General features: G+C 36.0%; 2 protein-coding genes across 3 annotated transcripts; both read right to left on the bottom strand.

The window, feature by feature from the left end:
* Positions 1-1,763: 1,763 nt before the first annotated feature.
* On the bottom strand, positions 1,764-9,273 carry LOC125211448 (UDP-Glycosyltransferase superfamily protein). Of its 2 annotated transcripts, XM_048111360.2 has the most exons (19): positions 9,052-9,271; positions 8,661-8,708; positions 8,478-8,563; positions 8,247-8,375; positions 7,688-7,892; positions 6,332-6,466; positions 5,482-5,586; positions 5,262-5,360; positions 4,846-4,975; positions 4,600-4,650; positions 4,377-4,487; positions 4,012-4,121; positions 3,635-3,803; positions 3,444-3,527; positions 3,170-3,235; positions 2,447-2,560; positions 2,310-2,371; positions 2,132-2,228; positions 1,764-2,043 (listed from the first exon to the last, which is right to left on the bottom strand). In XM_048111360.2, exons 1-19 carry the CDS (start codon positions 9,153-9,155, stop codon positions 1,924-1,926), a joined length of 2,025 nt encoding a protein of 674 aa, XP_047967317.1. In that variant the 5' UTR covers positions 9,156-9,271; the 3' UTR covers positions 1,764-1,923. The 2 variants fall into 2 exon arrangements, with proteins under 2 accessions (XP_047967317.1, XP_088922042.1); XM_089065916.1 differs by lacking the exon at positions 8,661-8,708 and having other exon boundaries at positions 9,052-9,273.
* Positions 9,274-10,425: 1,152 nt separating this feature from the next.
* Positions 10,426-14,809, bottom strand: LOC125200807 (phosphoenolpyruvate carboxykinase (ATP) 1-like). The gene is made up of 13 exons (XM_048098580.2): positions 14,691-14,809; positions 14,256-14,503; positions 13,949-14,127; positions 13,704-13,857; positions 13,510-13,594; positions 12,740-12,840; positions 12,184-12,482; positions 11,849-12,022; positions 11,686-11,751; positions 11,430-11,608; positions 11,186-11,355; positions 10,931-11,099; positions 10,426-10,852 (listed from the first exon to the last, which is right to left on the bottom strand). The coding sequence occupies exons 2-13, from the start codon at positions 14,492-14,494 to the stop codon at positions 10,709-10,711; spliced, it is 1,959 nt and encodes a 652-aa protein (XP_047954537.1). The 5' UTR covers positions 14,495-14,503; positions 14,691-14,809; the 3' UTR covers positions 10,426-10,708.
* Positions 14,810-25,954: the final 11,145 nt, after the last annotated feature.

Below are 25,954 nucleotides of genomic sequence, written 5' to 3'. Positions count from 1 at the left end.
TGTGAATAGTCTTCTTTGCCCTCAGCTTTGGACTCCCTTCGTCTAGCCATTTTCTTCCTTGATTCTGCTCACTTTTCGTCTCCTTTATTCGCTGGTCCACTGCCTTCAGTTCTTCCTGGACCTAGCGAATTCCTTCACACACCTGGCTTAAAAATTGTGTTAGACCTAGTAATTGGTGATTTTTCATCACATAACCGATGCATGAAATTAGCCTTATTAGCGACACACTCCCATATGCTCCAGATGGTCCTCCTTCTCCCACCGGCTTCCTCCTTCCCCTCGGCCCCCGCCCCACCCTCGTTCCCCGCACGCGATGACGAGGTAATGCCCTTGCCCTTCCCTCTACCTTGCTTCCGCGTCCTCCCTGCCGCCCCTGGCATCTGAGTGGGAGACTCCCTGATCGGAGATAGCCCCAACTCCTCAAAAGAGAAAGTCTCGATGTCAGTGAACTGAGTCTCCAGAGGAGTACTCTAGGGGAATCACTAGATAATAAATCCATATAGGGGCGATAGACATTGTCCCCAGGTGATTGGGGAGGCCCCCTGCCTGTTCCCCCCGCAGCGGTAGGGGGTCCCTGCATCATCCCGGGCATTTGGGGCATCATCCCCAGCATCGCGGCACTCATCCCCGGCATTTGGGATATTTAGGGCATCATCCCACCCATTCCTGCACACCAAGGGTACATATTGTAGTACCCGGGCATCATCCCGGACATCGGTGCACTTCCACCGGCATTTCCCCCAACTCTAGTGGAAAAAATCGGCATTTGTGACTCGCTTGTGGTGGGGGAATCACTATCGTGGTGCTCCATTTATCTTTAAAAGAAATGAAAGTAGAGAGAGAGAAACACGTTAAAACAAGTGGTGTGAATGAAATGAAGTTCAACGAGCCGTATATATATAGAGTTTTAAAAAAAATAAAAATATATATATAAAATTAAACATCGAGAGGTCCGCCGGCGACGTCCGTCGGTCCGACGCAATGGAGGACGTCACGATGGACGTCCCCGGAATGCCGCAGAACTCCGCTGTCCGCATCTCTCGTCCGCGTCCGCCTCCCTGCTGTCTAATGGCGGACGTCCCGCGCGGACTTCCGGCACACCGGGACGGCCGCCGTTGCAGATGCTCTTATTTTAGTGAAACATATCGTTTTAAACACTACTCCCTCCGTCCCGCTTTAGCAGTCCCGGTTGAGTCGGACACATGTTTTAAGAAAAAAATGTTTGAGTGTGTAATAAATAAATATTGTAGTGGATGTTGGGACCCATTTTTAATTGAGTGTCCAATAAATAAATGTTGTAGTAGATGTTGGGATCCACTTTTAACACTTTTTTATTAGTTGTAGTGGATGTTGGGACTCACTTTTAATACTTTTAATACTTTGTAGATATTTTTTATTAATTTATCTCAACCGGGACTCCTAAAACGGGACGCCCAAAATTGATCAACCGGGACTCCTAAAACGGGACGGAGAGAGTATTAAAAGGTTACATTTTGTACAAGAGTGGGACGTAGAGAAAAACTGAAACTTCGTAGTAGTATTTAATTTTTCATGCTCAAAGGTTATGAGATTCACCAGAATCTCAAATTTCATAATTTCAATGACTATTAATCCTTAAATCTAATGTAAGATCAATTCAAATTACAACTAATTTATGTTAATTAATTAATTTACTTTAAATAAAACTTACTAATAATTTTCATAATGCTTAGGGAAGAGCTTTGGTGAAACATTTTGTATGTACCATGTAATTACCCCAAAAATTCAGACAAGTTCTTGTTTATTGAGAAAAGCAAAATATTGCTTTAGCATTTTTTGTCTATAGAATATGCAGAGAGCTTGAATTCTATCTGAAAATCCTCTTCTTTTTCCTCCTTGATATCTACACAGCTCTAAAATCTGTTTTGCTGCCTCTACCGTCTGTCACAACTTCTTCACTACTTCGTATGCAGAAATATGCACCTCCGCGCATTCCGACTCCCACGAAAAATCCTTCTTCATCCCATCTTTTATCCTTCTATTCCACTCTAATGGATTGTTCTTCTGCAGATACACAACAACCCTTGAGTCAAGAATCAAGATATATATCCTCTATCGACATGAATGAACCATTTCAGAGAAAGATACGAACAATTTCATCTAACGCTTGGCCAAGAGACATATTCCCAAATGTAGAGTTGATATACTGTGCGAATCTACTTCTTTTGCTACTATCATTTCCAAAGTCTCTGCGAAAGATTATTCCACAAATGTGAGATTTTCGCATCATAACAAGTGTATATCTAACCAGTAACGCATCAACTCATCACCTGAATCTGCTGTCAGGGAAGTTTACAGGTATAGGAGCCGTTCCATATTTTATGGCCTTCAGCTATTGGATTGGAAATGAGAGATGAGTTTTCGACATTGTGGGTAACGCTTTTACAAGTATGAAAGAAACACTTACGGGCACTTGAAGCAGATGATCATCAAGAGATGGGCAAAGCATTATGTCAGATCCTGATATGATCAAATGTGATAGTCCCTCATCATATTCATCAATGAACCTCACATTTTTATCCTGCAAAAATGAGTAGTGTTGGGCATTGATTTCACATAGGTAGACTGGAAGTTTATTGATGGAAAGATAGTGAATGAAGTTCAAAGAATGACAATGTGTCATAGTTACAAAGGAAGACATCAATTATAGATCATATTAATCTGCCAAAATGGAGGCACCATAGAGTGAAAGCGAGAGTCATTGGGATTAAGGGTTTAACATAGCCTTTTCTCGGGTGAGCTAAAGAGCCAACAATCAAAAACTTGATTCAGTTCAGCTATATAACCTTCTATACAGGCATCAGGAATTATCACTTAAGTAACTAAATCGAATGAAGATTCAAACATAATGCATTTGCTTTCATTCATAAAAAGGAACACAATTTCCAGGATACCAACTAAAATTTGTGGCTTCGAATATCAATAATGGTGGAAGATGGAATTGATTGGATAAAACATGCATCTGACACTGATGGTGAACAAAGGTTTCACTGTATCTGTCGTCATTGAAATAACACCAGTTCAAAAGTGCATTAAAATATCATATTGGTATGGAAGCGGGAATGCAAAAAAATGTACAGAACCAATGGACAAGTAGATGCATTTGGGTAACCCAAGAATCTACCCTCACCTCAGCCTGAAAATTCTCAAATGACGTCGTCATACCGGGTATTTGGCCATATCTCATGAAAACGAACTGCAGATAATGACATCCAAGAATAAGACATATGGAACAATCAAGGTCAAGTGAGTCAGTGACAATTGTAGTTGGAAACATTGCTGGCTAAATGGTATCTTACCTTAAGCAGATCTACAAAAATATGGTAATAAGGCATAAGCTAATACAAGTATACATCTCATTCAGTCTTATTAAGATAAAATTATCCAAAATCTAGAGAAAGTACCTGAACTCCCTTGCTGGAAGCCATCCAACAAAGTTTTTTCATCTTGTCAAAGTCCTCTGACATGCCTATGTAAATGCATCCAACCTGAAAATTTGCAAATTTTAGATTGCCACATTATTGCCATAAATGTAAACGAGGGCTAGTTCATGGAGTTCCACTTGCACTTCAATTCCACTGAGGCTGAAACTTACGAGTATGTTTGATGCTCCTTCTTCTAAACCCAAATGCCGTTGCAATGCAAATTTGCAGATCAATTTCCCCTCCATATCATCTGCACTGTAGTGTTGTGGAAGAAAATTATCACGCGAAGGATCCCAAGTCATTTTATCAAATCCAGAAGGAGAAATAACCAACTTTTCCCTGCAGCCAAACCCAGAAGATAACTCCGAGATTATGATTGAGATCACACACATTGGAGCTTGTGAAGACTTGCACCAGTCAAATTTTACTCAGTTATGATCTATGAAAATGGACAGGATAGGAAGCATAATGATGATTTGGGAAGTAATGTTGTAAAGTTTTAAATGTAGGAACTAATTGTTCATAATTTTTAAAAAGCAATACATACTTGTGTATGGCCAAGGTGGGTTCCAATCCATGTCCCAGCGCACTAATAATATGGCCTTTTGTATGAACAGACGACATTATTATCACTTTATTAGAGTAAACAACTCCACCCTGCATATGGCATAAGAGAAGAATTAGAAGAAAGATAAAGGGAGGATGTGCACAAAGATGAAACAGGTTGAAATCATATCTAAAATAATACTGTTACCAAGCGGAGTGGTATCAAAAGTTCTTAACTATAGCTAATCAGTTTAATTTGTTTATTCCTGATACCATATGTAATTATGCATTTACAGTCCATTATATTAAAGAATCATGATAAGAAAAGGACATCAGACAATAATCAATAAAGGGCATAAAAGTCACCTTTAATACGTTCACAAGATGAGACTTGTTGTTATCTTGCAGGCGATCAGGCCGAAGCAATGTAGAAGGATCGAGCCCACACAGTGCCAACTTTTCAGGTTGTTCAAGGGACTGCAAATAATAATTTAAACCTAAAATTGATCATATCCCCAATATCATACTGAGAGGTTAAAACCTGCAAACTAGTAAGGTTAAGAATCCAAACAATATAGGTGATGCTTACCTGGGAATCAAAACCTTGGCACGTCAATACTATCCTAGTACTTTCAAAACCCTGTAAATGAATAATACTTATATTATCAAATCAAGTGATACATCAGAAACAAAATAACTGAGGCAGCGTAAGAAACCCAGATAAAATAACAGAAATAAGGGAGTTGAGGACCTAAATCTTAAGATCTTATACTGGCACAATGCATTTAGTTTGTTCGGTATATGTTTCAGAAGACTCGGATTGTTCAAAACATACCTGATTGACAAAAACATCCCAGAAAAGAGGGCCAACAAGAGAGGTTTGCCAATTGTGTACATGAAGCACATCAGGCCGCTTTCCCAATTTAACTAGATAGTCCAGTGAAGCACGAGAGAAATAGGTGAATCTGACAACAAAAGATAGCGTGATTTGGAGTTAAGAACCTAACGGACATACGGCCGATGTGCATTTAGTTAACTAACAAACAACTAAAATTACACCAAGTTGTAACTAGAAAACCAAGCTTACAACTTACAAGGGTTGTAAAGTAAGTTGAGTTAGCTCGTGAGACACTCAGAGCTCAGCTTGATAAAAAAAATTTAGTTGAAACTTGACTTTTTAGGAATTAGAAGTTAGTTGAAACATCATAAGCATTGTGAAGGTAATAAAAGAGGAGGTCAAATTCCACCAACCTCTCAAAGTCATTTGAGTAACCATATACTTTATCGTGGCTAAAAAATGATGAATAATAGACGGGCTCTATGAAGGTAACTCCAATGCCATAAACAACCCTGTGTACAAAACATTCAAAGCATAAGAAAAAGAAGAAGAATCTGTGTAATCTTTTAGCAGTCATAGGTTCCTATTCACTGTCAGTATAATATGCATAACATAGTGCAAGAGCATGCTCACCCAGTCCAGATCTTGTTTCCGTGCAATTGACCGTTAAAATATGAGTAGAATTCTGCTTCAACTTCTCGTAAGCCGTGAACTTCATCCAGGTTCAAGCAGGCATACCTATTTCAGAATTTATTCCAGCAACTCAGAGTCCAGACATAATGGAATAACTCCATATATAACATACTCCGTACCTAACTACTAGAAAGTTATTGTTTAAGAAATGTTAAGAAAGGTGTGATTCATAGTGAAGCCAACAGACTCGAGTACACTTTCATGGAAATGTTAAAGTTGAGTACACATTTTTGATAGAAAAAAAACAGAAAACATGGCTTACTACCACTGGAAGCGCTTACTACCACTGGAAGTGAAGACAGCACCTGAACTGCTGAAATTGCAAATAGGTGTCCATATATGTCCGACCTTTGGGCTTCCCTAGGTTCAATTATTTTAAGGCCCTGATAACTTAAGATTGTATGATAATTATCGAATTATCAATGTTTCTTTCAGCCATGAAAACTAAGTCTAAATTGATAACTATCTCTAGTTAATTAGCTATAATATCTCTTTGAAATTCTGACTTGTTTTTGTTTGCAGCGATATTTTTTAAAAGAATTAACTGAGTTTTGGTTTGCATGAGTTATGAGCCGTACATGTACATCATTTAACCACTAGCAGTACCCCAGCCTTACAAATCTCTTGAAGTAGAACTACATTGTCTAAATATTTTTCCCGAAAGAACTTCTTGGAAGTAACCCAAAAGAATGATGATGTACTGGAGGAGTAACTAGGTTTCAGACTCTACCTCCCAACAAGACAAAAATGATCATACTAAACCAAGACAAACTAGAATGTTCATGATTACTTGGGCAAAATAACCTCAACAAGATTTCCCTTCCTTTGTAGAGCACAAGATAAGCCAGTGATGTATGGTGCCAAAGATCCAACAGAAACCACAGGTGACATTTCTGTACAAATATGTATTATGTGGAACCCATTCCTGAAACACAAATGGCAAAAAGAAATTATAACTTCAAGCAAAGAGAAGAGAATCATGACTATTAGAATGAAATCTGTTCGGGCAGAAAGCAAGACACTAGGAAACTGAAACCTAAGTACAACATTATGCAAGCAAGCACAAAAAAAGGGAAAATGGAGATCTAAATAACAGGATATACAGAGAAATATCGAGGTCAAGACTCTTTCACACATGCAGAGACTTTAAAGCCATCCTTTGAGACCTAAATGACCTATCTATCATGAGACACATCAAAAGACCGTTTAAACGAGGACCAGGTGAAGAATGAAAAACGTCCGCTAAGGCCCACGGGATAAGGTTTGCAGATGCGATCATGAATCGAACGAATAGTTCACATTCTCGATCAAATTGATGAAAATTGACCCGCTGCTTGTTATTCTGTACAAAAAGGAGTCCTGCCTAATTCACAAATTCGTGAGAAGATACTGAACTTTAGAGTATATAATTCCATTGGGTTTTAGAACTACGAAATATCAACAGTGTTCTATAAATTGCGATGCTTCTGTTGTAACAGTGTAACGTCGTCACGTCTAGAGAACACAGTGAGAGCTGAGCCCCACTGCAATTCAAAATGACATAAGAAACTAGTTATATCAAAATTTTCCTTTGAATATGATTTCAGGCATAACTATGTATCAAAATTGCCTAAAGGTATATGCATTTTATTTCATAGATTACATGCTTTACAATGAACTATAGCATTAAAGAACTTCTAGTTTTGATTTTTCTAAATTTCATTGGTGGTGACTTAAAACGATTGGACTTGCATTTAGCAAAAAAAAAGATGCCACTCAAGAATACAAGAGAGTAACTGCTTTCTTTGTATTCCCTCCGTCCGCGAATAGGAGTCCCATTTTTTTCCGGCACGAGTTTTAAGAAATGTTAAGAAAAATGGGTGAAAAAAAGTTAGTGGTATATGGGTCCCACTTGTGTACATTAGTTTTAAATGAAATGTGTGTGAAATGAGTTAGTGAAGTTTTGGACCATGATACCATTTATAGTAAAAATGAACTGAGGCTCCTATTCGTGGTTAGACCAAAATGGAAAACCGGGACTTCTATTCGCGGACGGAGGGAGTATGAAGTATAAGTTGTTCCATCGTAGTATTACATTTTGAACATCTATATTAAAAATGATGAGGGACCTAGCTGAGTAACTGCACCGAAAGTGATGATCCTTTACCCTTTGGTCGTCTTAGAAAAACGACGCAGCTCAGCCAGAAATTCAGCATCGTTCATGAGAATAATGTCATGTATATCATCAGCCAAACCAACCCTTGAGTCAATCACTAGTCTTCTTAAATCAGATGCCTCCGTACTGCCAATCACTCCATTAAGGACTAAAGCATCTATTCTGAGAAGCAACTCTGAGCTGATCATAAGTTTATCTGTTTTATTGTGCAATGCAACATTAGATTAGCTTAGTAGCATTTCCTCTCTCCTTCTAAGAAATTAATTATCATGAATAGCACAAAATTAAGCCTTCCTAATGCATAAAGAATTAAAGATATTATGTCTATATTATAGCATACTCTTCTGATTAATACGCATTCATGCTGCTTCACTAGAAGACCAATCCCATTTTGAATATTTGACTAAAAACTAGTTGTCATTGTCCAACACAAGGTAAAACTCTGAAAAATGCCTACACCTGCCGCTTGATATTGCAATTACTGAATTACTGAGAATAAGATTAAGCATTGCAGTGAAGTGAGAACTGCATGCATTAGTAGCGTGGGAACCTTTTCTAGCAGTTGCCTGATTTTGCATCTCCAATTGCTCTATCCTCTGAAGCAATGAGTTCCTTTCGTTATTTACCCTCCCGAGCTCTTCCATGGCCAGGAGACGCTGTTTGTTCAAGTACATGATATCTGAACGATAATCATTGGGCACAACATATTGCCACCTAGATTAGATCCCCATTGGGCAAAGATAATGTGACACATATACACAAGAAAGTAGACCAAACATACTCTGCTGAGCTTCTTCAAACAGCTGCCATATGTCTTTCCTCTTCCTCTCTTCCTTTCCATCATCATCGACATCAAGGCTTCCCAACCTAATTGGTAAAAGGAATGAATAGTTTGGTGACTAATAAAAATCAAGAAATAAAAAAGTTATCTCTAGTCTCTAGTAATTTAGCACAAAGCCCTTACTCCCTCGAGATAGGAGCTTTAGACAAGCCGTTGCTCTCTCTAGTGTTCCTGAAACAGTATTACAGTAGTTCTAAGCTGATCCACAATCGAAATCTTAGAAATTACTATCTAAATGACAACATTTTAGATGCTAATTACACAAGAAATCGATACAAATACCAACAGCATGTGGCATGTTAGAGCTTCAACAAGCTGTCAGTAGAGATATCACAATCCGCAGGATAGTACAGAAATGAGACCGCATTTTATCAGCAAGGAAGCGATGAGCAACAAATTGCAGCCAAAATTATCAATTCGCGATTTGATGTAATCAAAATTCAGTTGAAAATTGATATGAAATAGACGGAAGCATTTGTATAATTCAGCGAAATATTACTACTACAATTGGTACCTTGAGCAATTGAGGAATTGAGGCATAGAGCATCTTCGGTATGTTTTACTGATGTGTGGGGGAAATGGAAATCTTGGGGTCGAAGTAGTGACGAGAATCTCCATAATTGGAGTACCCTATTGGGAAGCTGTATGCATTTGTAAATTGTGAGTTTTGGAAACACTCGGATGAAGATAATTCAACTTTTCGGTATAGACGCTGTCATTTTACATTTTGCACATTTTACTCTCTTCATATAAACTACCTTCCCTCTCAAGATGGTCTTATTTTTTAGTGGCGCAGAATTTTATAAAATATAGTTAGATGAATAAGTAGAGGCAACAAAATAATTAAATATTTTAATAAAGAGATAAGAGAGAATGATCTGAGTGAGACAAATTGAAACAAAAAGATGGATATTTTGAATGGGAAAGAGTAAGTAATGAACTTGAACTGGTTACTGACTCTTGTCATGATGACTCATACATAGTCATATGGTGTATAAAATAAATTAAGATATATTTTAATTATAATTATAATTATATTAATTTTAAATTTGAATTTTATATTGTTGTTTGGGTGTCTATGTTAAATATAATATTGTATTAGCAAAATGTTTAGTAGATAAAATTAAATTAAATTAAATTACATAAATAAATACATTTATCTCATGATATTAAAGAAACTAAATTTTATTAAAATAATTAATCTTAAGTAGTTAACTAAACATCGAATAATTAATCAATTAATTCAATATTAATTAATCAAAATCAGATAAATTTCTCAGTGGAACATCAACAATATAACTCTGAGAAATACCATGAATGTGATTCAAAATCAAGTTAACACAATCTAGAAGCACTTAACTCATCCACTTTCACCACTTGAGTAATCCAACTACATTGTTTTTTTTAGTGATATTATTGTCTGCGTATTTCATAGAGACGAAAACAGAACCATGTCTCACCCATATATCTGAGATGGAGAGGAAGAGTGACGGGGAAGAAGAATATTATACTCCCTCCGTCCCATTCCAATGAGGCATTTCAATTCAAACGTTGTATTCTCTATTTTACTTTACTTACTCTCTTCGTTATAACTATTTATTATGTCATCTTTGCAAAACAACAGGAAAAAAAAAAAAAGAAGAGAAAAAGAAAGCATGGATAGAGGGAGAGAATGGAATATGGATGCAGTAAACGAATGAATAGATATAGATGGGCTTAAATGGGCCGAGACTAGTCTTTAATAGGGAATATAATCAGGCCTTATATCTTGAACCAAAGTGGCCCTCATATTACTTCTTTATATAATTTTTAAGTTAGTATTGACCCATGTCGTAAACATATTCACTGGGTTTAATCAAATAACATATCCAACATTCTCTATGGTGTATGGATATTAAATGGGGAGTATATAAATATTCCAATATATTCCACTAATGTACAACATATGAAGCATCAAGACATTGATATTCATCTTCTAACTAGTACACATAATCGATGAAATAATTAATCTCACATATAATTAATCTCACATGGGCTTTAGGTACAGGTTGATAAAAAAAGCTATGCAGCTTAAACTCGACGCATAATTTATTGATTCAACTCCGTTATGATATGAGAAACCCATGGATTGATCATCTTCATAACTGTTTATTTATTTATGCGTAAGCCACTCAGAAAACAGGACCAGCAGCAAGAATTTCATCAGTGAGCTTGTCGTCCTTGCCAATCTTGTGAGCCACAAATCCTCCAAAGTTATTCTTGAAAAGCCCACCTAGTTTCAGCAGAGTCTCCTTGTAAGCTTTTTTATCCTTCCACTGCCATTCAATACACCAAACAAATCAGTAACCAACCCAAAATATTATAAACAGAAAAAGTTCTATAATTATTCTCACAGTGTTCATGGGCTCCAATATATCTGAAGGCACACCCTCAACCGCAGTCGGAATCTCAAGCCCGAAAACCTCTGTTCGCTTGTATTCCGCCTTCAACAGGCTACCCGAGTGGATCGCATCAATGATCTTGCGAGTGTATGCTAGTTTGATACGGCTCCCAGACCCATATCTGCATGATAAACAAAAGTACCATCAGATTGTAAATTCTTCTGTAATGACAGAGATTGATTAGTTAGTGATAATATATTTCTTTACCTTCCACCTGACCAGCCTGTATTAACTAGCCACCCTGTAGCACCATGCTTCTGCATCTTTTCGGCCAACATGGCTGCGTATTTTGTAGGATGCAGCATTATAAACGCTGCCCCGAAACAGGCTGAGAATGTTGCCTGTGGCTCCTTGATCCCTTCTTCAGTGCCAGCAACCTGTATAGAAATTCAATTTGGTGATTTGAACTGAAAGATTAAACGAGTTTAACGTGGATAGGCGAGGTTCCTACCAGAGCAGTGTAGCCACTGATGAAATGATACATTGTTTGAGCCAGGGTGAGCTTGCTCACAGGTGGAAGCACACCAAATGCATCACACGCCAGGAGTATGACATTCTTCGGGTGTGAGGCAACACACGGAATTTTGGCATTGGGGATATATTCGATAGGATAGGCCGCTCGAGTGTTCTCTGCAAAATAAATGGAAATCAGTAACAGAATCCAGACACTTCCAAAAAAATTGCCAACTGAATTGATGTATTATTACCTGTGACAGATTTGTCAGAGTAATCCACTTCTCTAGTGTGCTCATCAAATACCACATTCTCCAATACTGACAAATGAAAAGATAAGATAATTGGTTATGCAAGTGCTGCAGAGATAAGGTTTTTTATGGGTTTGAAAATGACAAAACTGAATTGGAATAATACCAGTCCCAAACTTGATAGCATTCCAAATGTCTGGCTCCTTCTCCCTTGACAGATCGATGCACTTTGCGTAGCAGCCACCTTCGATGTTGGATACACCGTTATCACTCCAGCAGTGTTCGTCATCTCCAATCAGGTAGCGGTTGTGATCAGTGGACAGGGTAGTTTTTCCAGTGCCTAAAATGTGCATGAATGTAAAGAAGCATAAATATGCATTCGGTACAGAGTGAAGCAAATATCTTGTTTCAACTCAAGCTCAGAGTAAGAGAGTGGGGACACATGTGGGGTTTGGCAACGGGAAAGCCCCTCATCGGAATGCTGACCCGATGAGACTTTACCTGATAAGCCAAAGAATAGAGCGACATCTCCATCTTTGCCCATATTGCAACCAGAATGTAGTGACAGAATTTGACGCTTAGGCATGAGATAGTGCATTACACTGAAAAGGCCTTTCTTCATCTCCCCGGCGTACTGGGTGCCGAGGATGACCATTTCCCTTCTAGCAAGGTTTAAATCTATGCTAGTGGAGGATGTCATGTAGTGTGTGTAACGATTACATGGGAACTGTCCGGCATTGTATATAGTGAAGTCCGGAGTACCAAAGTTCTCCAGCTCTTCAGCTGTGGGTCGGATACACCTGCGACCGACCCAGTTATCCACTTGTACAAATAAGTATATCATTTTACTTTGGAACCTTTCTGCTACGGCTAAACCTTATGCAGCTCTCTCATACCTCTCACAGAGTAATATCAAGGAGTATATCATGATTCAAGACACACATTCATATTTTCAAAGAAAACTTCAAAAACTTATCTGGTTGGGCTTATGAGCACATAGAACTGCAAACAAGAACATCATTATGAAAAAGAATAAGAGTCAATTGCATTCACTTACATGTTGTGCATGAACAAGGAATGATAAGCCCTGGCTGACACTATCCTAACTTTGATACGGTTCTGAGGATCCCAGTTCAGGAATTGATCATTCACAAAGACCTGTACATCAAAGAGTGAACTTTGTTTTAATCAAGCTTATATTTCAGCTTCTATAACATATACTTAAACATTAGATTTTTTATATAAAAACAAATTCTTGAATTCCATATCATCGAACTGAATAAAAAATTATTGGACGCCGCGCCGCTTATAGTTGAATATTTTCGTAATTTATAATACCGAATCTAAAAGATAAGATGGTTAGCTAAAAAAGGGGCAGAAAGGGAATAAGAGAAACGGCCGAGACTCCACCGCTCAAAGGATAGAAGTATGGCAATAAAGCACTAGAGAACAAAACTCTCTCCGGACTTTCAACACAAAATTTTCTACTACTAATAATTAGTACTATACGGTTTCTGAAGCTACAGCCTACAAATCAGCACTAAATGTTCATTTTTTTAAAATCATTTATAGGAAAATTCATTTAAGCCCTCTGGTTGATGGAAGGTGCAGATCATTAACACGCTTCAACAAGCTTGTACTATTTAAATTAATTAATCAACACATCATTGGATACCAAATATGTTCAGTGAATAGTCAGTATCTTTGCAGGGACCTAAAAGGACTTATCTCACTAATTAAAGTTTGGTATGCAAGAAATCAGTGCACAGACACGATACACAGTTTTTTCTGAACTGCAACTAATAGTAGATGATAGAAAAAGATTACCTTATCCAATGAATTCAAATAATCGACGGCTCTTTCTCTGTTCACCATAAATGTCTGCTCATCCATTTCAATGTTTGGTGACCCCCTAAAACACATTACACATGCACAATTAATCAATCGTTGGGTGTACAACTTTTTGTGGAAAGTGATGGAGTAAATAACTTTAGAGGGAAAGGTAGAGAAAGAACACTCACTTTCCCCACCAAAGATCATGCTCAGTGGTTTCATCCCTGACAACGCGTTTGTCTTTAGGGGAACGCCCTGTCTTGGCGCCCGAGAGAGTAGCGAGGGCGCCGCTTGACGATATGAATGAACCTTTCTCATACTTGATTGCCTGCTCGTACAGCTCTGCATTCATCGCAAAATTATCATCCAATTCTTTTCCAATAAATTTTTTTTTAAAATCAAAATAAAAATCAAAAGCCGTTTGAAAAATTACCGGCAGGCGATAGGTTGTAGAGGACGTGAGTGAATTTGAGAGAGCTGTCACTGACGCTAATGGTGGGGCTCACATGGTGGTGGTGGTGGCTCACAACCCGCGGCGTCGCCGACTTACTCGCCGGATCTCCCCTCACCACCTTGGGCCCTGTTTCTCTCGTCAACGATGCCAAGGACGCACTGATTTAAACACATTAACAAAATCACAATTAGAAGCAACAAAAGTGAAATTAAAATTCAGATCAAGCTGCGGATTCAAAATTTAGAGGGAAAATTGCATAAATTGGGCGTGAGATCAGATCGATCACCTGATTGACTGGAGCTGCTGCTTGGTGCGCTCTTCCTCGGCGAAGGGGCCTTGGATCCCGTTGAGCGGCGTAGTCGGAGCCGATTTCTTCATCTGGAGAGAATGAAGCTCGTCGATCGTCTGCGCCTTCATCGGCGTCGTGCTGTCGTCGTGGCAGACTTCGTCGGCTCTCTTCTCCGTGTGAATCTTCGCCAGACCGTTCCGCCCTGTCGCACCGTTATTCATGCCGTTGGCCGCCATTGTTTATCACTGCACCACAATCAAAGAAATTTACACATAACTAAGCGGTTTCCATCACTTCAATTTAATGCATTAGCAGTTAGATACAGCTTTCATGCTCATGATTCATTTTTTCAGCTCGGAAATTGCACTGCAACAATAATAATTTTAAAAATATTGAACCGGAAAAAGGTAGTACAAGGAAAGAGAAACGCACCAGAAATCGGAGGGGATGGAAACGGAAAACGTAAATGAAATGTGAAAGAGGTAATAATATGGAGTGGTGTATCATCAAAGTGAAGTTGATGAAGGAGAAGGTGATGAGGAAATGGCGTTTATGTTTGTTGAATTTATAGGACGTGGATGTAATACTTAACCACGGTATCAAGTCGAAAGAGTAACCATGGTTAAGTTTGAAGCCTATCCAGTCAACTTTAGTAATAAGTACTCCCTCCGTCCCCCGTTAAGAGTCACACTTTTTCATTTCGGTCTGTCCCCAATTAAGAGTCACACTTCATTTTTACCATAAATAGTAAGTACGTCTTATATTTTTACTAACTCAATTCACTCACATTTTATTATAAAATCAATATAAAAAAATAGGCCTCATATTCCACTAACTTTTTCAACCAACTTTTCTTTACATTTCTTAAAACTCGTGCCCGATCGAAGAGTGACTCCTAATAGGGGACGGAGGGAGTAAATAAATACAAATTCCATCATTATTAGAGCCTCTAATAACACCTGCTTTGTAAAAGTTATACTCTATCCAATTCATTCACAGATAAAATTCTCCAAAATTCCCAGATGTGTATTTTGTTTTCAAGAGTAAATTACAAATATAGTTATTGCGCAGATAAATCCTCATTTTTTCGGTATCTAATGAATTTCTAATAGTTATATTTGAGGTCCTTTTATAACACAAATACATACCTCATAAACAACTAACTATAAAAGCTTTTCCTTTGGATAATCTTTTCCTTTGGATCTAGTCATCATTTTACCTTGAAATCTGACTCAGTTTGAATATTTGACTTTAAATTTCAAAATCTCCGTATATATTCAAATAAAATCAACTGAGATTTCAAATAAAAAAAACTAATTGAAGTGAGTTATGTGGGCAATAAAATCACCGATCATATAACTCTAGGACTCAAATAAAATTGTCCATGGACTATATGTCTATATCTAGATAAAACAAAATATTTTTTTTGCCCAACAAAATTGAGTCGCTTCTTTTTTTTATTTATTTTGAGTCTTATCTATATTATTTTTGCTTTTACTTTACCATATATACACTCTAACTATTTATTACTCCCTATGTTCCACAGTAATAAAAACATTTCATTTTACGCACTCGTTTTTAAAAGATGATTATTAAATAGTTAAAGTGGAGAGAGAGTAAAGTAAGAGAGAGAAGAGAGAATAACGTAGAGAAGAGTGCACAATATTCTTTTTACTTTATTTTTTCTCTACTTTAACTATTTATAATTATTTTTTTAAAAATGAGTGCGCAAAATGAAATGTCTCTATTACTGTGGAACGGAGGGAGTATGATTTTTTCAAAATGAGAAAAAAAAATGACTCAATTTTTTTGCAGCGGAGGGAGTACTATTTACTCCTATTATTTATTATTTAAACTAATTTATAATTATGTAGATTTATCAGCATTTAAATGATTCCATGATTTTAATGTTAGCTCATGATTTTAATATTATATTAGGAGTATATCTTTGCGCTACAATATTTTAGTTTGACAAATTTTTCGATGGTCGATCTATGCATAGGCAGCTACACCGTTATTTTAGCCGTCCATTTTTTTATAACATTGAAGACAGATATTTTTATTATTATTCAAGCATTATATGTAACTTCAAATATTAACATAAATATGTTACAAAGTATTATGTATTTTGTGAAATTGCATATAAGTGAATCAGCGTCGGGGTAAATGTGTGGCCATGAAAGTGTCCTTCCTAGCATGTAACACAAAATCAATTTCATCTTCTAGGGCAAAAGGGATAAATGAAATAAGCAGTCACTTTTTTCAAATAGTAGTTATTAATGAACTTCTGAAAGTGTAGGTTACGTTTACTTTTCATAAAAATTAATTAATGCGCCTAATTACATTCAAGCAATCACTTAGATTGTTATAGTTATATACTTGTATATGGAGTATCAAACAATAAAAAGGATGTGTATCGATTAAAACTAGTAATGAAATATGTGTGTGAATTAGTCTATCACTTTTTTCAAATATTGATGTCCAAAACAAAGGTGTGAGGTGCGAATTCACTGTGATACACTGTAAATTTCTATTAATTTATCTATAAAAAAAACTAGTAGTAGTAATGAAATAATTGAAAGGTTTGTGGCAACATGCAGCATATATTTTGTCGTCCTTTATTTGAGATGAGTTAAAATTTTCGCTGCAAATGAAGCTTCAAGTGGCAAATTTGAGGCATCAATCTTAAATATATGGCGTCGTATATTATCAACTTGGTGTCATAAAATAGTACATTTACAATTTACAAACATAGAGTATGTGGTAGGTTCTCAAAAATGAAATTCATACAAGTCAACGATATCCTTTTATTGTAAATTCTACTATTTGCTTAAGTTTAATTTCAGCAAATATAATTAATGTGCCTAATTCTATTCGACTAAGCATTAGGAAAATGATTGCTATTTAATGGAATAAGTGATGATAGAATTGGGAGAGTTGACGATATTTTATTAAATAATACAATAGTACTAGACTACTAGTATTTGAGGTCTTTGGACAAAGGATTAATCACAATTTTGAGATATCTTTTGCACCATTTTTAAACAATTTTGATCCTTTAGCCCTTTTTATCTTGATATTGTAGTACTTTTTACATTTAATTGCTCTCTCCTGTTGTCTCTCTTTTTTCTCCATTTTTATCTCTCTCATCAGTTTAATAGTACATCTCAATTCTCTTTTTTCTCTTAAGTTCATTTATTTTAAGATAAATATTCATTGAATTGAGTAAAATTGTACCAAAACAGTTAAAAAATGGAGTATCTCAAACGTGATTGACCATTTATCCAGAGAACTCTAGTAGTATTGAATTTGTGCAAACATTTCATAAGGTTATTCTATTAGTAGAATTTTAAGATATTGATACTATTGATTTAAAATTATATTTGTATGGATTGTCTGATTTGCAAGATTGTATCACGAGATTAAATATGTAGTATATTTGGTTCATGAGATTAAATCTCACCATTTAATCTAAAATGAAAAATTATGCGATAAATAGTTATAGTCAATTCCTCTGACTAAAATAATTTCAAGACTTTATCCTAAATTATATTTTATAATAGTAATATTATTTTATCTAGCAGACCAATCCCATTGAAAAACCAAATTTTAACCTCTCTCTCGAAGCATTTTTCAGATTTGGCCAATTGACCTGGCATCGTAATCTGGCTCCACGTCACTCCTCGTCAATCTCAATTAGGAAACCATACGAGGTTTATTCGCCTCTATCTAAAAATTAAGAGCGTGAGTATATAGTTTAATTTAGACACGAATACATACCGTATTCGGATATAGAGATGACGCTTACATTTATTCGTATCGGCTCACATTTCAAGACATTTTGTTTTACTTTATTTTACTTTTTTCTTTTTTTGTTGAGTGGCAACTCCAATCCCACCACACTTCAATACAAGCAATGATTAGTTGTAAATGAAAATAAAAGGAATACCGATCCCTGAATAATACTTTTAGTCGAAATTTAGTATTTCCTCCTTTTAATAGGTATCTTATTCTGTACTTTTGGTCCGTTCATCATTTTTAATAAAGAATCTTACATTCAACTAATTTTATACAAAATTAATATATAAAAATAGAATTCGTCGTCAACTAACCTTTTTTCATATCATATAAAATATGGACTTATAATCATGGATTGGAAGGAGTATATAACTTTAAAATTGATCATAACAATCATGAACTTGATTTTATAATGAATTCTCCATAAAATTACTTTTTTTCCCTAATTCATGGGAAATAAACAAACGATAAGTTGATAAATTTATAGACCAAATTTTAAATTCATTAGAAAATACACTAAATTAGGTGATAGTTTGTGATATTTTAGACTAATAATATTATATAAAATTTATTATGTATCATTCCATATACAAAATTATATTTTAATGGGTATTTAATTTTGTCAAATGTACCGTGTAACCGAATGTGTTGCAGTACTACTAAAATATAGAATCAGAGTCAAGTGATCATATTCATTCATCTATTTTAATACTCCATTTGTCCTAAGGGCATCCATAATGACAATAGGTCAGCCATAGGCTACCCACAAAACCTCTTATCACATTATCAGTACTAAAATTCCTCCTGCCACATTATCAGGATAATCAACTGGACAAGCAATAGGCTAGCACATCAAACAAAATTTATAAAAAACAACTAAAAATTTACGGAATTAAACACAAAATACGAAATTAAATTTACGACACATATACGGGAAAATGCAATAATTTCATTTAAACTAGAAAAAGTGCGTCCTAAAAAAATTTACATAATTAAAAAAAGTACATAATAAAACAAAAAAAACTATCACCGTGCAGTCCTCCGCGCCCACAACTCTTCAATTAAATCCTTTTAGAGTTGAATATGAGCATCCACTTGGCGCATGTCGGCATGTGCCTGGAGGCGGCCGATTTCATCGCGAGGTACCCCCCTTCGTACGTTGGGGGTGGCCACGCCGTGGCTTGGATCGGCTTCATCGTCATTGGTCCAACTTGTCAGTTGTACACCTTCATCTTCGACTATCATGTTGTGCATGATAATACATGCGTACATGATAGAAGCAATGCATTCGACATGCCACAAACGCGTTGGACCTTTAACTGCCGCCCATCGAGCCTGGAGCACACCAAATGCGCACTCCACGTCCTTGCGCGCAGACTCATGCCGTTCCGCAAAGTAAGCCTTCATGTCCTCATTTGCGGATCTGATCGTCTTCACAAAGACGGGCCACCTAGGGTATATCCCATCCGCCAAGTAGTAGCCCATATCATGCCGGTTGCCGTTGGCGACAAAACTGATGGCCGAACCGACGCCCTGGCACTGCTCGTTGAAAAGGGGCGACGAGTTGAGGATGTTGAGGTCGTTGTTCGACCCGGCTACCCCAAAATACGCATGTCAAATCCACAGTCGATAATCAGCTATGGCCTCGAGAATCATCGTGGGATTCTTTCTCTTGTAGCCGGTGGTGTAGAACCCCTTCCAGGCAGCGGGACAGTTCTTCCACTCCCAATGCATACAATCTATGCTGCCTAACATCCCCGGGAACCCATGCTTCTCCCCGTGCATCTGCATCAGATCCTGACAGTCTGCCAGGGTAGGGCTTAGAAGATACTGGTCCTTGAATATTTCAACGACGCCCTCACAGAAATACTTCAGACACTGCAGGGCAGTCGTCTCATCGATGTGGAGGTACTCGTCCCACATGTCTGTCGCGCCTCCGTAGGCCAACTACCTGATAGCCGCACTAGTCCTTGAATATTTTAACGACGCCCTCACAGAAATACTTCAGACACTGCAGGGCAGTCGTCTCACCGATGTGGAGGTACTCGTCCTGTGACATCCCTAACCCGAAACATGCATTATTTTGCATATTATCATATTATATTGTCATTGCATATTAAATTGTCATTTTTACTACAGAGATATTAAGTGTGTTATAAAGAATATATTTATTGTTATGTCGACTCAATATAGTCGAATATATGGATAGTTTTGATTTGCAGGAATTGTTAAAATGGAAATGCACATATTATTTTTAATATATAAATAGTTATGTAAATGTGTATGTGTATGTGCATGTGCATGTGTACCATACAGTACTAGTATTTATTAAATCGTGCCTTTATGTATTTAGTTTGAATTCTTGAAAATTTTAGTACTTTATGTATTTAGTTTGAATTCTTGAAAATTTTAGTAATAGATATAAATATATATATATATATATATATATATGTATAATAAGTGTAATATGTGATCATAAATGTTAAATATTAATATTAAATCTAGTGTGTACATGGAAAACTACATGTACGTACAACTTTAATTCCTATATATTTTAAATGGTTTTATTATACAGGATATATATGCTTAGTACACCTACTAATTACTAAAGAAATAATAAAATAAAATAATTCAAAATTATATACGTGGCCTAGCTAATAAAATGAACACTCGTCTATGTTATACATCTTCTCAATTCCAATATATGATGTTATGTATACAAATAGGCTTGGAAAATATTTTAGTGGGAAAGAACCGAAAACAAAAAAAAATCTCTGATTGTATATATATAATTGTATATATATGGATCTTTATCTTTCATAAGAATGGAAAAGGAGATAGAAAAATCACAATATTAGATAAAAAAAGATAGAAACAGTGGTGCTCGATAAAGAAACGAGAACTTGGAGTCGGAAGGCAGAAAAATAGTCTGAAGGATCAAGGTTGAACAGGAAGAGGAGTTAGGGGTTCGGTTAGAATACTCAGGTGTGTATAAATCACACTTTTAATTTTACATGCGTTATATGATTAATTGCTATGTGTTAAATTGAAGTGAATAATTGGATTATACGATGTAATACTGATATGATATGTGTTTAATTGTGATGATGGGGATGTATGCTTGGTGCAATAAATATATTAATAGTATATTAAATTGAAATTATTGAGTGGAATATGATATGGATATGTGATTAGTGCAATAAATATGTTTTGCATATGGTATTGGAATTAATTGAATCATTAAAGGGGATCTGTGATAGTGATGTCTTGGATCTGAAATCATAGTGGAAATATTGGGACCTTCGGGTCAATCATATTGGGACCTTCGGGTCAAATCATATTGGGACCTACGGGTCAATTCACAGTGGGACCTACGGGTCAAATCATATTGAGACCTTCGGGTCAAATCATAGTAGCATACTGAAAATCCCGGGCAGATACCAGGCTTGAACTGTCACAGAATAATAAAATGAACAGAGTGGCATATGCATATGTATATGAAATTATTTTTAATATTTGTTGATTATTGTTTTATATATTGGTTAAAGAATATGTTTGATTGATGGGCAGTGGAATTAAAGGTAAGGTTTATATACACTGAATTGTGGCTCATATAAACCACTAATATTTTTCAGGAATAAGATATCAGTGAAGTTTTTCATTGACATGGGTCGTAGGAATTGCACATGTTATCGGGGTCAGCGGCTGATGCGTTTTAGGAACCTTCTCCTCCTCATCATATTTTTTGCATGTAGATAAATGTATAGTATATAGAGTGGTGAGAGGGTCCTACTACTGTTCAAAATATTTTGAATATGTACTTGATAAATGTGGATTATTTCTTTTAAAAATTTGAATTTATCTATAGTAAGTGCATACGTCAGAGAGGGTTGGCGTGTGACAGTTTAGGTGGTATCAGAGCGGGGATAGAATCCCGCTGGGACATAGCATTCGTGCATATCATATGATACATTTTGGTTATAAGTTTCATTTGCATTTGTATTGTCATGAACATATGTCACTGAGGAGAGAAGGGTCAGCCGCCCTGCATCATCAATTAATTGTAGAAACATCTCATATACATGTTGCATCATATTGGGATTTTTGGTACATGGACCAATGATGAGGTAAAGAGGTAGAAAATTTAAAGAGCTCGGAAAAGTCGAAGTTGTTTTATGGGACTAATCTGACTAAGGCTGGGATATAGTTAAAAGTGATAGAACCGGTGTTCAATCAGATGCGTTGTATGTCAGAAGAAGGTTTTGATTATAGGGTATCTCTTCTTTGAAGCCTTTACTCTTAGTGGGAAACAGTCCCACAAGCTATGATACAACCTCTGGGTATTCAGTTCAAACGATTTTTCTAGAGAACTCAATGCTAAATATATGCAAAGAAGTGTATTGTGATAAGAAGCAGAGAAGGTTGTATCTTTAATCAAGGAACTATGTTTGTTGATTATGAGCTGACATTATTTCAGTATCTCAGTTTATCTAGACTGCGTGGTGCGAATTAATTCAGTAGAACTGCCAGCGATTATTGATTATCTTGTTCATATACAAATTTGATATTATTATGGGTATAGATTGGTTTTCACTTCATCGAACCAAGGTAGCTTGTCAAGTTAAAGAAATGGTAATATAATCATCGAGACGGGATCGAGTAATATTGTTCCAGGTTTTCTTATATTATCTAGATCGGCTTTTTGATTTATTGGAAGTGCAAATTTATCTGGATTTTCACCTTATCGGGAGACATATTTCTCTATTGAGCACTGCATTTATTTATATTTATATTTATCAACCGTCTTCATTAGAGTTTCAAGAGTTGAAGAAACAGTTACAAGAGTTGTCAGAGATATGTATGACTTAATGTTTTACCTTGAAGAGCACCAATTTTATTTTTGAAGAAGAAAGATGATACACTGCGACATTATATATACTATTGGAAGTCGAATCGAGTGACAGTGAAGAATAAATATCTATTACCGAGAATAGAAGACTTATTTGATCAATTTCAAGGTATGCAACTATTTTCGAGTACTGATTTTCGATCAAGATACCATCAGTTGAAGATAGCTAAAGAGAATATTGCAGAGACACCTTTTTGAACTCAGTACGACCATTATGAGTTTTGGTTATGCCTTTCGTATTAACTATTGCACCTACAATTATTTATGGTATTGATAAACAAATTCTCTCAACTCTTCCTGGATCAGTTAGTGATTATTTCTATTGACTTATTATATTCATGAAGTACAGATGGACATGTTAATCACTTGCAATCAATATTATAAGTTCTGCGAGATAAACAAATTATTGCAAGGTTGAGTAAGTGTGAGTCTAGCTAACTCATGTGGTATTGTTGGGGCACATGGTATCATGTCGAAGAATAGAAATGGATATACAGAATATTGAAGTAGTTTTCAACTAGAGAGTCTTGATTATGGTTGAATTGATGAAGAAATTATTACAGAAGAGTTCTTTTCTTATATGGGATGAAGCATGTCAAAACAGTTTTGATTAGTTGAATCATCGATTGACTATATCACCTATATTGACAATTTCCACAGGTACATAATATTATATTATCTACAGTGATGCTTTGCAACAGGAATTTAGTTATCTTTGGATGCAAAATGGAATTTTACTATTTATGCATCATGACAATCACGAGTACATGAAGTTTCTTATTATGTTCATGATTTGATATTAGTAGCATTATTTTGCTTTGAAGATTTGACATCCTTATCTGCATGGAGAGACTTTTTGAATTTCAGCCGATCATGAGAGATTGAAATATTTTATCAGTTACATTGGATGGAGTTTCTTAAAGATTATGATTACACCATAGAAATACCATCTTAAGAAGGCTAATGTTGTTACAAATACTTTGAGTTACAAGTCAGGCATAGTGATTACAGGGTCATTGATCACACAAAAGAGGAATGATATTATTTGGATGATTGTAGACATAACTGACCAAGTTAGCACATTTCTTACCTATACGTTGGATTTCTTTGTTATATCACTAAGCTGAAAAGTACGTGAAAGATGCAACACGATTATATGGTATTCTATCTTTTATGTCTAGCAGAGGTCCGCAATTTACTATCTATGCAGGAATGATTATATTTTAGTAATGTTTTTCACCATCAGAAAGATGGTAAGTCAGAGACAGATGTTAGAAAGAAATGAATTTTGCGGACAAAATTCTTAAAGAGGGGAAGAATTGTGACATCCCTAACCCGAAACATGCATTATTTTGCATATTATTATATTATATTGCCACTGCATATTAAATTGTCATTTTTACTACAGAGATATTAAGTGTGTCATAAAGAATATATTTATTGTTATGCCGACTCAATATAGTCGAATATATGGATAGTTTTGATTTGCAGGAATTGTTAAAATGGAAATGTATATATTATTTTTAATATATAAATAGTTATGTAAATGTAAATGTGTATGTGTATGTGCATGTGCATGTGTACCATATAGTACTAGTATTTATTAAATCGTGCCTTTATGTATTTAGTTTGAATTCTTGAAAATTTTAGTAATATATATATATATATATATATATATATATATAAATATAGGGTTGCGATCAAATGAGATTTATTAGGCTAATTGAGAAATGAGATGCAATATCAGCCACTCATTTAATAAAAATAAGTGTTCCAGATTTTGCCACATGAAATTTATTTTAAGATTAATTAATTATGAGAGGGCATAATTGTAATTTCATGTTTTAATGGAAAGAGAGGAGAATCCCTCCCAGATCCGCCAGTCCTATTTATCCCCATCGTCGAAGCTTCTCTGGCTAGCGAATTATCAAACGATCCACCGCCGCCGCATTCGTCGCCACCAACCACACCTTCTCGCCGCTGTCTTCATCCCACGCATTCACACAGTGCAGCATATTAAACCCCACCGCTCCATTCCACCCCCACCGGCGACCTCCCTCTCAAAATCAGTCACGGATCCACTACGATCTGCATATCCGGTATCACGGCGTACTTCTCCATCACCGCGAAGTCGTGAATCGAGATCGGCCTCTCTATTGAGTTTATAGGCACAGATCTACGCTTTTTCCCGTCCAAATCGATCCGGAAATACGTCAGCGAGAAGACGCCATCAGAAAAAGCAAGGAGCTCCTATTCGCCGAGATCTCCGATTTCGCTGGATTGAAACCAGAGGATTTCAGTAGCAAGTGGCGTAGGATGGACGACGATGAGAAATTGATTTTGGTTAGGGGTTTTGTGGCGGAGCGCGCAATTTCATCCGTTGTCGGCAAGGTTTATCAAGGAATTGGTGGACGAGTACGTTGCTGGAATTAGTGATTTTTCGGATTCAGGTAATTTGTTCTCTGTTTTGGGGAAATTTTTTGGATTTGGTAGTGATGATATTGATAGCTAGGGACGAAACCTTTTTTTGTTTCAATTTGTTGGATAAACATTTGATTCAAATTAAATTATGCCAATTTTAATCATTTTTGATTTGCTGTTTTTTTAGTATTAACTTGTAGAAGATGTGATTGTGTTTTTAGTTCTCACAGCTCAATTGATGAATTTCTCATATGCTATTTTGCCATTTAATCCCCTCAACATTGATCTCTGTTGCTTAATTTGCCATTTAATCCCCTCAACATTGATCTCTGTTGCTTAATTGATGAATTTCAATGTTTAGGACTTCGTGATTGTTTTAGAATAATGAGAACTGAAAATGAGCAGTAGTTTGTTGGGAAAAATAGGTTTGAACATAGCTGATGGTTGATTATATAAGTATTTGATATGAAAATGTTTGTTGTTGACATGAATTATATAAGTCGTTGACATGAAAATGTTTGGTGTTGACATAAATTATAGATGTCGTTGACATGAAAATGTTTGATGT

The sequence above is a fragment of the Salvia hispanica genome, chromosome 2 (assembly GCF_029641045.1).
Source record: "Salvia hispanica isolate PSC_SH4W2 chromosome 2, Shi_PSC_v1, whole genome shotgun sequence".
Lineage (NCBI taxonomy): Eukaryota > Viridiplantae > Streptophyta > Magnoliopsida > Lamiales > Lamiaceae > Salvia > Salvia hispanica.
The sequence above is the reverse complement of the archived record's forward strand: the minus strand, read 5'-3'. Positions and strand labels throughout refer to the sequence as shown.

What these genes read in the sequence shown, in the direction of transcription:
- LOC125200807 (XM_048098580.2), bottom strand. Translation starts at nt 14,494, where the DNA reads ATGGCGGCCAACGGCATGAATAACGGTGCGACAGGGCGGAACGGTCTG. An exon ending in ATTTGAATTCATTGGATAAG is followed by an intron (nt 12,841 to 13,509) that starts GTAATCTTTTTC and finishes TTTGATGTACAG; the next exon opens with GTCTTTGTGAATGATCAATT. An exon ending in ACAGGCTGGTCAGGTGGAAG is followed by an intron (nt 11,100 to 11,185) that starts GTAAAGAAATAT and finishes TTTATCATGCAG; the next exon opens with ATATGGGTCTGGGAGCCGTA.
- LOC125211448 (XM_048111360.2), bottom strand. Translation starts at nt 9,155, where the DNA reads ATGGAGATTCTCGTCACTACTTCGACCCCAAGATTTCCATTTCCCCCA. An exon ending in TCAGGCAACTGCTAGAAAAG is followed by an intron (nt 7,893 to 8,246) that starts GTTCCCACGCTA and finishes ACAATAAAACAG; the next exon opens with ATAAACTTATGATCAGCTCA. An exon ending in TACTCAAATGACTTTGAGAG is followed by an intron (nt 4,976 to 5,261) that starts GTTGGTGGAATT and finishes TTTTGTTGTCAG; the next exon opens with ATTCACCTATTTCTCTCGTG.